The following is a 10,453-nucleotide window of genomic DNA, read 5'->3' as shown; positions in this document are numbered from 1 at the left end:
AAATCCGAACCGGACGCGTTGAAGCCGAACCACCAGGGAGACCGGAACAATGTTGAACTGAATGTTTACATGGCGCGGCTCGAGCCTTCAGATCACGGGCCGCGTCAGAGAAGCGACTAAACCAAAGGTGGAGGCGCTGTCGGTCGCCCTTCCAAAAATCATCAAAGGCTTTCCTCCTCGTCTAAAAACAAGCCATGGCGTCAGCCGTCACCTGCCCAAAGTGAAGCTGCTCTGCTCGAGGTGGGACCAAAATGGCTTCTGAAAGGCTGGGCTGGATTAGGGTGCGTTCGTGGACCACTTCCTGGCTCCGACGTCAGAACGTTGTCACGAGCGGAAGAACGTCGACATCTGAAATGTAATCTTATTGAAGATTGAACTGAAATAAATGTCCATCACATTATAAGCAAATATATAACTAAAAAGAACACTGGGGTATGAAATATGATGCTGATAGTGATTTTTATTACTTTAGTACACGTGCTTTAAATTACTGCCCGCTTGACAGAGATAATTTCCGACAGCACTTGAATGCAGCATCGGTGCGTCCAGAGAAACGCCAAAGCAACATAGTTATTTCATTACTGCATTTATAGACATACAGTAATGAAAGTGTGAAAAGTACCAAGTACATTTACACAAGTACTATAATAAGGCACGAAGCACAGGAAACTTGAGGTTTATCTTTAAGCCACTTGAAACTACATTTCATATCAAAATATTGTACATTTACTTCACCTCTGCAGCCTCAGTTCTTCTGTAAATATTTATTGCATTCACAAAAAGGTGAACGTTTCATTCAAAGCCTCAGTTACCGCCACCTCAGTTATAGCCCTATGTGTCATCTATAAGTGTACCGAGTTACAAGTTGATGAGACATCACCGTTCTCGCGATAATTCGAAAAAAATGAATGGAGTTTGGGACATTTCCGGTTTTCGGTTTCATTCCAGAAACGGCCACAAGATAACAAATGCTGCCCTCTTGTGGAGACATGGCGCCGCTACAGTGAACATCAGAAGTTTACAATCAGCATAAATATACACACAAGCAAATGTCTCATCAACTTGTAACTCGGTACACTTATAGATGACACATGGGGCTATAACCGAGGTGACGGACAGGTTGATGTGATTTACGGTGTAGACGTCACATGCGTGCAAAGCTTTATTTTTGCCATATCTCGGGAAGGGAAGGTCGTAGAGAGACGCGGTTGGGACCGCGAAGACGAACATTCCCAGAATCTACGCAACCATTTGACCCATAATTTTTCATCTTAAAATGTTAATTTCACTCATTGTCATCGTCATCTTCTGTGTCAAAGCGTTTAAACTGAGCTTTACTTTTAAATAGTTTTGATTCAGAGCAGAACTTTAATGGATGCAAGCATCTCCGAAAGACACTTTGAATCCTTCATCAACTAAATCTGAAGTGGATCAAAACTAAAATTCATCCAGAATCAGTCGGGCCACGTTTCCCCGTTTGAACAGAAGTCAAAGATAACAGCGACGACTGCCGACCACGAGTCCAGCGGCCCTTTCTGCGTCTAGCTACAAACCAGCAGCCAAGTGTGGTGGATAGTAAAACATTCATCTTTTATTGACTGGAAAAATATAAGGACCGAAATACAATAAAATTAATGTGCAGTCAAAATCCTCCCCCGTCCAAAGATTAAAATCCACAAAGGAACTTCATTTCAACTGAATACATCCTGAAACTAGAGTTAATGTGCAGCAGGTAAAGCGCTATGTTAAGTCATGCCACAAAGCGGGGGGGGGGGGGGGGTCAGGTGCAGGACAGCGCGAGTCAAAGCCACAACAACAAAACGGCATCACCATGCGCGTCTCAGATCGCATCAATGTCTATGTCGTCGTCCTCCTTTCCAGGCGTGTCGGGTTTCACCGCCTCCAGCTTCAGCTCGCGGGCAGAGGACGAGTACACCACCTGGGAACAAACAACACCAGCGACCCGGGTGAAGGCCGAGTCTTCCACGGCACCGCACACACGAGTTCCCTCTGAACCCTACCTCCACGTTCTCGTCGTCCTCCTCCTTCTCTTCCTCTTCCTCGCTCTCCTCCTCAGCCTCCTTCAGCCATTTTACAAAAGGAGCCGCCTTGGCGTGGATCTCTTTGGAGAGTTCCTTGGAGACGTACTTCTTAGAGACCTGGTGGATAAACAGTCAGATTTCTATCAGACTCAACACACCTGGAACAGGAGAGTCGTGCACCTCCTGCACTCCCCAGGCGTCGTCCTCATCAGTTATTTAGAATGACTCAAAAACATGAAATTGTTTTATGTTCTTCTTTCACATGGATCAGAGAAGGAGAACTTGTGAAGGGCTGCAGACCAGACAGGCCCGGCCCCCGACACCTTTGTGTTCTGGTTCCCTTTACTCCGTTCCTACAGGTTCCTCACGCTCACCTTCTCCGCCCAGGCAACAATGACGTCTTCCTCCAGCAGCTCGGCGTCATACAGGTCTTTGAGGATGTTGGGAACGCGAGCCAGCAGCTGGACCTGATGCAGCTTCACCACACACTCAAAACCACCCATCAGATACTTCTGGGCCTTCTTGTTGTTGTGGCAGAACTGGGAAGAGATTCAGGCAGGAAGCCGTGAGAGACGACACAGGAGGAAGACGTGAACATCGTCCGAGACCGGAGACGAGCGTCATCGCAACGTACTCGCAGGAAGTGGCGCTTGTACTTCTTGATCTGGTCGCGGATGTTCTCGTTGAACAGCAGCTCGCTCAGGATGAGGGGACCCATGGCCTTCACATCCAGACGTTCCGCCTCCGCCAGGATCTCCTTATCGGCGCCATCGATGGTTCCATCCTCCTTCCTTTGCTGGAAACGCAATAGATCAAAGTTAACAGGCGGACAGGGAACTCAGGATTCTACTCATGCTGCCTAAATTAGCCTTTTAGCTTTGGAAGGATGACGATTCCAATTCCAGACAGGGAACCCTTACTTTCACAAAGTTATAGAATATGTTGACCCTCCCCTCCAGGGGCTTCTCCAGGTCTTCGCTCAGCGTCAGGTTCTTGGCGTGGTCACTGATTTCCTCCATTCGCCGTCTCTGCGCCTCCTCTGTAGTCTCCTCGGCCCAGTCGTCGTCGTCGTCATCCTGATCCTGACCCGACACAGGGAGGTCAGACAAAGACAAACATCTCCACCTCCAAAGGCCGCTGCTGCGCCAACAAATCACAAACTGGCACGCAACTCGTAGCAAATCAGAGGAGTCGATGCCCGTCGGAGCCGATCAAAGGTGATATTTGAGGACTTGGGTCAACTCAAAACAACCTCATTCCAGCCATCGATCCATAATCTGGAATCATTCATCCCGTGCAGGGCCGCTAGACCCAATCCCCGTCGACCGCTGGCGTAGGGAAACCCTGGACGAGTCACCAGTTCCTCACAGCCAACTCCACATCAGCGCTTCAGAGGGAACCCAGAGACATCAGACCAGTCCCAGCTGGACCTGGACCCGTGACTGCGTTGCTGAGGAAACGGTTCCACCCACAAAAAGAAAAACGCTTTAAGAGGCACGATGTCCCAACTTCCTGACGAAGCGCGTTTGTGAGCCAGTCAGCATTCTGGAATCACGTGGTTTGGTCCGCTCAGCCGCCACAACCGGAGGGCTTGGGCGTTGAGCTGCTTCACGCCGGACAGCTCAGACGTTTCAGCGCTCGGCAAACGACCGCGTCAGACTTATCAAGCTGCGTTTGCTGTTGAGAAACTCAACATCTGCTCCCCGCCTCATCTGGCGGGAGTAAATCTAGCGTCACTACAACCCCCGACGAGGGGAGCAGACCCACCACAGTCCCAGGAGCACCGACGGTCTCGTGGGTTCCGGCCTCGCCGCTGCCCGAGCCGTTCTCCTTATCCTTTTTGCGGTTCTTCTTCTCCTTCTCTTTCTTTACGGATGCTGATCCACCATCGGTGCTCTCTGTTGGAGAAGCTAAAGTTACTCAGGACGCATCACAGCCGGGCCGCGAGTCGTGTGCGCGAGGCGACGGTCTCTCACCAGGCGGGTTCTTGAGGATGAACGTGCAGAGCTTGTGTCTGGTGTCGAGCATGCCGTGGTGTCCACAGGCCTTACAGGAGTTGCCAATGGTTTGTTTCTTTGGGCTGACATGCTACAACAAGGTCAGAAGCTGTGAATCAGGTCCAGTCACCCAACGCCAAGCCTTCCTGGCTTCACCAAATCATCGATATGATCCAATGTGTCAGTTACAAAAGGTTTGATGAACTATTTACCAGATCAGTTTCGGGGTTGTCGCACTCGGGACACAGCACAAATCTTCTGATGAACACATCAAGCATGTCCTGCAACTTGTTGGCCTCGTGGGAGCCATTGACGATGTAACGGTCATTTTTGGTATCGAACTGGGTCTGAGCGCCGAGTTCACAACCAAAAAACTTGGTCGGGTCTGTGGAGATAAAAACGTACGTGAGGCTGACAGGATTTGTGGGAGACTCGATTTCAGGCAAACGTGAAATTTTAAAGATCCTGCCTCGAGTAGAGACATGAAAAGTTAAAAGCCAACCAAAATGAACTCTTTACGCTAAACCGTCAGCTAGCGGACCGAACATGTCGCTCCTTACATGTTGGAGGCCTGTTCAGTGCCTTTGCAACGTCCACCATGTTGACAATGACCGTCTTGATTCCATTCCCTTTGCCTTCAACCTGGAGATAGAGAGAAATGAAGGTGCACCCAAAACGAAGCCGCTAGCGTAGCGAGCCCACGCCTCGGCGTTACCTTGGCAATCAGACGGGGCATCTTGTAGCGGTAGAACTGGTCTGACACGCTGCGGTTGACGTTGACAGACATTTTTGCTTGACGCTAGCACTATCAGTGAGACAAAAGGATCTTGGTTGGGGATTTTTCGGGATCTTCTGTCTGGAAAAGAGGGGATGACATAAACGACTGCAAGCGTGCTCGGTCTCTGACATGAAAAACGCTGTGCCGCTGTGGCCGCAGGCTCCTTGCTTGAAGGCTAGATTTCCACCACACAGGTTCCAACGGCTGCGCAACAGCTCTGAAAAACAAACAGGGACATCTATAAATATCTAACGTTTAAATAAATAACTATTCTAGCCGTGTCAAATCTATTTCACCAACAACTACAAGTTGTAGTCAGATCTCCGAGTTATGAACCAATATCTGGAAAACAAAGGAGCTTTCCCACTACCGATGCAAAAATACGCAGCTGTGTCGGAACACGTTATGTTTTAAGCAACTCCTGGAAGAGACGTCCAACATGACTAATGGATTCCTTAATGAAAAGGAAGAAAATAAACGCCCGCCATTCCCCGACGCTTTAATGTTCTGACATTAGACTCATGATAGAGAGAATTTGCGGTTGAAGGTGTGATTTTGCGTTTCATTTTATTTCAAACAGATCTGAACTTGCTTCTCTAAACTCTCAAGTACTTCCAGCTGTGATCGATAATCCTTGACAGAGTCTGACTCAAACCCGAAGCCCAGTTTGGAGAACACCAACACCGAATGCAGGGCTGTACGCAACCTAAACCTAAACAACAGCGAGCACAAATACGATGACCCTCAACGCTGCTGAGGAACTCCTGCAGATAATCTCATTCAGCAAATGTCCATGAGACCCCACGGCGCCAGCATGAGGACTGCAGAGGAAAAAGTAAAGCCAGGTACAAAACGGGGTGCTTTGGTGGCCCTGCAAGCACCAAAATAGTTCAGTGAAAGGCCTTTGTACTAGAGGGCCGCCGGCTTTAGTCACAAAGCCTTCATGAGGCCTCCCCTTGTCACCGGGTCAGAACAGGAGGCCTAGCTAAACACGCCTATGTGCGTAACATTCCTCTCTGACGCGTTAACAGGACTCCATTCAGCGACAGCCCGTCAGGAGGACGAGACCGTTTCAGACGGCTAGCAGCCTTAGCTGTCTGCTTGCTGCAGAGTGCGTCACACAGCCACGGCACACGAGCGAGGCGGCTGGGAGACGCCATTTTGGAACAGAAGACGAGCAATCATGCAATATTTCACAATAACGCGTAATATCGCCCCGTTACCCCAGAAGTATGACCGCGGACCGCATATCTCCCTAAACACCGACAACAGGCCAAACATCGCTCCAACAACTTACCGTTTCCGCAAAACAAAGACATAAACTCAACGCTGATCGTCCAAGAGCCGCAGTGAACGGTGGTCGATAGCCGGTGCTGGTTTCGTATTGGTTGCAGCAGGATTCTGAACGATTTATTTTTCCGCTCCCGAAGATGCTCGGTTTAACCCCCTAAAGCGTCCCAACGGAGCGGAGACCAGGCTCGGGGAGGGAAGGGGCAGTCCGGAGCGTCCTCAAGGTTCAGGGACCTTCGGGAGAAGAGCGTAACGTTGTTATTCGTGACGCTACCGCTAGCATCGTTAGCATCGCTGCTGCTGTGGGAACTAACGATTAGCTAGGACAGCAACGCACCTCAAAGGAACTGCTTCGTCAAGTAGTTTAAAAGGTTACGTAACAGTGAGCAGACAACAGCTAGCTAGCTAGTTAGCGTTACACGTGCTCCTTAGACAAATTACAATAAAGTGATTTAAGAAAAGACGAGTAGGCTGCCATACAGTGCGCCTATCTACAAACGACCACACTGTGTATAGTCTTATCCTATCCAAGCAGCGAAACTCGCTCTTATGGTTGGACGCCAGGAAATAACCCTAGCCCGAAGCTGCGGCGTCAAGCAGCTAAGCTAACGCAGCCGTAAGCCGAAAGCTGCCGACGCAGCTGATCAAAGACAACATGATTAAGTAGCGCTGCTAAAACTGAGCGGCTAGATAAGTTCCCTGCGACAAAATGACGCGTATCATTATAAAATCGACGTCACAATGACCAGCGCCGCCATGATTACGCACCTTACCTCTCGAAGGTTCTGCGAAGCACTGCTGCTAACGGCGCTTTTACTAACACGTACCAAGAAACATCCGGTATTAGTACGTTTTCAAATTAAAAGCCGCGGTCTTTCTAACTAACCGAAGTAGTTCACGATTCCTACGCGATACGAAATTTGGGTATTTTAAGTGACCTATGGGCAAGTTAAAAACAAAAGATGTTATATTTGCAGTCTATAAATGACAAAAGATCGCAATTATTTGTAAACGTTCTCGTGTTTTACTTTAAAAGGTACAATGAAGCGCTACCTCTTACGTCACATCTGGCTTGACTCGCGCTGACAAACTATTTTCTCATTGGCTGACGGTCCGACGCTTTACGTCCGTAGGTGCTTCCTGAGTTGACAAGCAGAAGCAGCAAAATGGTGAGTATGAAATGGCGTTCCGGCCACAGTTTTGAACACTCCAGCCGCTTTTCGAAGGCTTTGTTTTCGGTATACGGTCTTATCTTAACGCTAAGGGGGCGGCATCACGTTCGGTTTGAATGAAGCTTCGTTCCGAGCTGGCCCAGCGATCACATGACAGCTGAACCGTCTCGTCTAATATTTAGGACTGCGTCGCTAGCAACCGGAAAGCGCCCGTTCCTTTTGATCGATATGTTCTTTCGGTTTGCTCAACAACCATTCTTGTTGAGTTTAACTGATATCGTGAAGTTGTTCTTTCCCCCCTACTTTACCAACCCATTAGCCAGCGGTGCTAACAGGCTAACGGCTACTTGTTTTGATGCGAGGCTCCTTTCCTGTGAACTATTAAGGATTTTTATGACTTACTTATGGACCCGAACTTTAAGTCGAGTCCCGAGGTAAGCCCGCTTGGTCAGCACAAACGTACAGTCGGGTTACAGCCACACTTTATTCATCGCCTTTGAGCAGCACGTTTAGTTTCTACTGAAATGGATGAGGCTGATTGTAACTAGACTCCAGGCAGCGCTTTGAATTCTTTGCTTGTTCCATCACACCGTTACGCATTGAACCACACAGGCACACGTTTTGTTACTCATTGTCACTAACCATTAACAATTGATTAAACCACGTTGTTACTTTCTTTCAGTGAATATCCGACTTAATTCATCCCCTTTTTAATTTCTAATTTCAGTTTTTCCTTCTTCTCCCAACTCTTTCTTGACATGTTTCTTTTTACCTTGATTTGTTCTCTCCGTGCACATTCTGTCTTTCTCCCCGTCTCGCCCAGGCTGGTCACCGGGTAAGTCCCCCCGCTGCCTTGAACCCCAGTTTTCTGCTTGCTCGTCTGCCTGGCGCGCTCACATGGGCTTGGGCTTGCTGTGGCGGTTCTGTTTTTCAGCTATCATGCAGTTATCCGGTGTCTGGAAGGTTATGATGCTTTAATTACATCTGCTCCGGTCCTGAAAACAAATGACATGACTCATCAATCTAAAATAGACTGCTCCGACTCAATCCATATTTTCAGGTGACCTGTGACAAATAGAATTGACTCATTTTGTTTTCAGATACTGAATGTATGCAGCTTGTTCCTCACAACAATTACTGACCAACAGTGTGTTACTCTGTGAATAAACTGTGCAGTAACGTCCTGATGGTATGTTGCTGGTGTTTAAGAAGACATCTAGAGGAATAAAGTGGTTCTGGGGGAACTTCCTGACTTTTGGCATCATGCAGAGCTCTATCCTTGGTCCACTTTCTCCAGATTTTAGGTGCTGAAACCTTCCTCGGCTGATTTGTGGTTATTTCCTTGTGTGTGCGTGTGTGTGTGTGTGTGTGTGTGTGTGTGTGATACTACTAGTTGGTCCTTGTGTTAGGTGACTTGCACATCCCCCATCGGTGCAACACCCTCCCATCCAAGTTCAAGAAGCTGTTGGTCCCAGGGAAGATCCAGCACATCCTCTGCACAGGCAACCTCTGCACCAAGGAGAGCTACGACTACCTGAAGACGCTCGCTGGGGACGTCCACATAGTCCGGGGCGACTTTGACGAGGTCTGTGGATCTTTGGAAACCACCATTAAAGGCTCCAGAGCCCTGCAGGAGGACTCTGTCAGTCACTAAGAAAGATTTCAGCTTCTAGATGAGTATTTATTTCAGAAAGTGTTGGGGGCAGTTAAATTATTTTATATTGCAGTTCTAATGAAACCAAGGTTACACATTAAGAATCTATACACGATTTATGTTACTGAATAGTTAATTGCAGAAAGAGGGAAGTGGATGTTGCACAGGTCGATTGACTCAAAGGTATAATCCTCACTGTGCTTGTTCTGCTTTCCCACGTTCTCCCTACCAGAACCTGAACTACCCAGAACAGAAGGTGGTCACGGTGGGCCAGTTCAAGATCGGTCTCATCCACGGTCACCAGGTGATCCCCTGGGGCGACATGGCCAGTTTGGCACTGCTCCAGAGGCAGCTGGACGTTGACATCCTCATCTCTGGCCACACACACAAGTTTGAGGCGTTTGAGAATGAAAACAAGTTCTACATCAACCCTGGTTCGGCCACGGGCGCCTACTGCGTGCAGGAAAGGTAGGTGAATCATTCGCTTCCTACCAAGCCGTTAAATTCCCATAAAATGTGGGCATTATCCTTAAAGTTATCGGCAAAAATCTTTTGATTATTAAAAAAACTGCTCATTAGCCCCCAGTGTCACACAGTGAAACCGACCGAATACGGTGAATCACAATCAGCCTGGACTGCAGGAATGATCTAAAACGCCTCCGTCTCCCTTCCTCGCAGCAACATCACTCCCTCTTTTGTATTAATGGACATCCAGGCCTCCACGGTGGTGACGTACGTTTATCAACTGATCGGAGACGACGTCAAGGTGGAGAGAATCGAGTACAAAAAATCTTAAAGGATACCAAGAGGAGAGCGGTTGGGTCAAGGTTGCTCGCTGCATTTTTCATGCCTTTCCACCAGGGGGCAGCAGCTCCCGTCCATGCTGTAACAATCTGAGACCTGTGTATTATAATGTTTATATGTCATCAGCGCTGGCTTGTAACCGAACTGTCAGTTTATAACAGTAGAGAATGCAATAATATCACATGTATTTGTTAGCCAAATGAATATGAGTTTGTGTTATATTCGTCCTCTTTGTGTAGCGTGTAACCAACAGGCCTGAAGCCTCATCTAATCCGCCTTTTTCTTCCATCTCTTCCCACAATAAAGATTCAGTTTCACTCCATCAGTCGCCTCCTTTTTAAATAACTGTTTGGTCCAGTCTCCTAATCTGACCTCTGATCGATCGACTCTGAAGTCTTTCCAAAGAATGAAAGTCCCGCTGCTTGTGTCCTTTCTGCTGTTACGAAAACTAATTATAATGTAACGTATATTCTCTCCTGTAAATATTTGACCAGGTTTGGGGGCTTTTGTGCCTTGGTGGAGGCTTGTGCTCTCCCAGTGTTGTTCTAGTCGCTAACATTAATGCTAACTTGCTTATGTTTATCTGGTGTAGTGAATATTAGCTTAGGGCTAGGCTAACAAACAACCAACACTTACCCCAAAGGAAGCGTAACAGATGCTTTCAAAAGGACAACAACAAAGAGAATTAGGCCCAATAACGTCTATGAAGCTGAACT

At 47.9% G+C, this 10,453-nt stretch overlaps 2 protein-coding genes across 2 annotated transcripts; one reads left to right on the top strand and one right to left on the bottom strand.

Moving 5' to 3' along the window:
• Nucleotides 1–451: 451 nt before the first annotated feature.
• On the bottom strand, nucleotides 452–8,186 carry eif5 (eukaryotic translation initiation factor 5). Its single transcript, XM_068751973.1, has 12 exons — nucleotides 8,052–8,186; nucleotides 6,115–6,341; nucleotides 4,755–5,034; nucleotides 4,600–4,681; nucleotides 4,252–4,424; nucleotides 4,019–4,130; nucleotides 3,810–3,940; nucleotides 2,963–3,124; nucleotides 2,677–2,838; nucleotides 2,417–2,581; nucleotides 2,022–2,159; nucleotides 452–1,939 (listed from the first exon to the last, which is right to left on the bottom strand). The coding sequence occupies exons 3-12, from the start codon at nucleotides 4,824–4,826 to the stop codon at nucleotides 1,841–1,843; spliced, it is 1,296 nt and encodes a 431-aa protein (XP_068608074.1). The 5' UTR covers nucleotides 4,827–5,034; nucleotides 6,115–6,341; nucleotides 8,052–8,186; the 3' UTR covers nucleotides 452–1,840.
• vps29 (VPS29 retromer complex component) lies at nucleotides 7,684–10,059 on the top strand. Its single transcript, XM_068752011.1, has 5 exons — nucleotides 7,684–7,713; nucleotides 8,103–8,114; nucleotides 8,673–8,864; nucleotides 9,166–9,401; nucleotides 9,612–10,059. The coding sequence occupies exons 1-5, from the start codon at nucleotides 7,684–7,686 to the stop codon at nucleotides 9,727–9,729; spliced, it is 588 nt and encodes a 195-aa protein (XP_068608112.1). The 3' UTR covers nucleotides 9,730–10,059.
• The last annotated feature ends 394 nt before the right edge of the window (nucleotides 10,060–10,453 follow it).

Source organism: Brachionichthys hirsutus, chromosome 18 (genome assembly GCF_040956055.1).
Source record: "Brachionichthys hirsutus isolate HB-005 chromosome 18, CSIRO-AGI_Bhir_v1, whole genome shotgun sequence".
In the NCBI taxonomy this organism is placed as follows: domain Eukaryota; kingdom Metazoa; phylum Chordata; class Actinopteri; order Lophiiformes; family Brachionichthyidae; genus Brachionichthys; species Brachionichthys hirsutus.
Note: the sequence above shows the minus strand (reverse complement) of the source record. Positions and strands in the feature narration are given on the sequence as shown.

Excerpts from the sequence above, each read along its gene's own strand:
- eif5 (XM_068751973.1), bottom strand. The coding sequence starts at position 4,826 with ATGTCTGTCAACGTCAACCGCAGCGTGTCAGACCAGTTCTACCGCTAC. Across the intron at positions 3,941-4,018 it reads CATCCTCAAGAACCCGCCTG|AGAGCACCGATGGTGGATCA; the intron begins GTGAGAGACCGT and ends CTTCTCCAACAG. Across the intron at positions 1,940-2,021 it reads AGGACGACGAGAACGTGGAG|GTGGTGTACTCGTCCTCTGC; the intron begins GTAGGGTTCAGA and ends GTTTGTTCCCAG.
- vps29 (XM_068752011.1), top strand. The coding sequence starts at position 7,684 with ATGGACCCGAACTTTAAGTCGAGTCCCGAG. Across the intron at positions 8,865-9,165 it reads TCCGGGGCGACTTTGACGAG|AACCTGAACTACCCAGAACA; the intron begins GTCTGTGGATCT and ends TCTCCCTACCAG. Across the intron at positions 9,402-9,611 it reads GCCTACTGCGTGCAGGAAAG|CAACATCACTCCCTCTTTTG; the intron begins GTAGGTGAATCA and ends CCTTCCTCGCAG.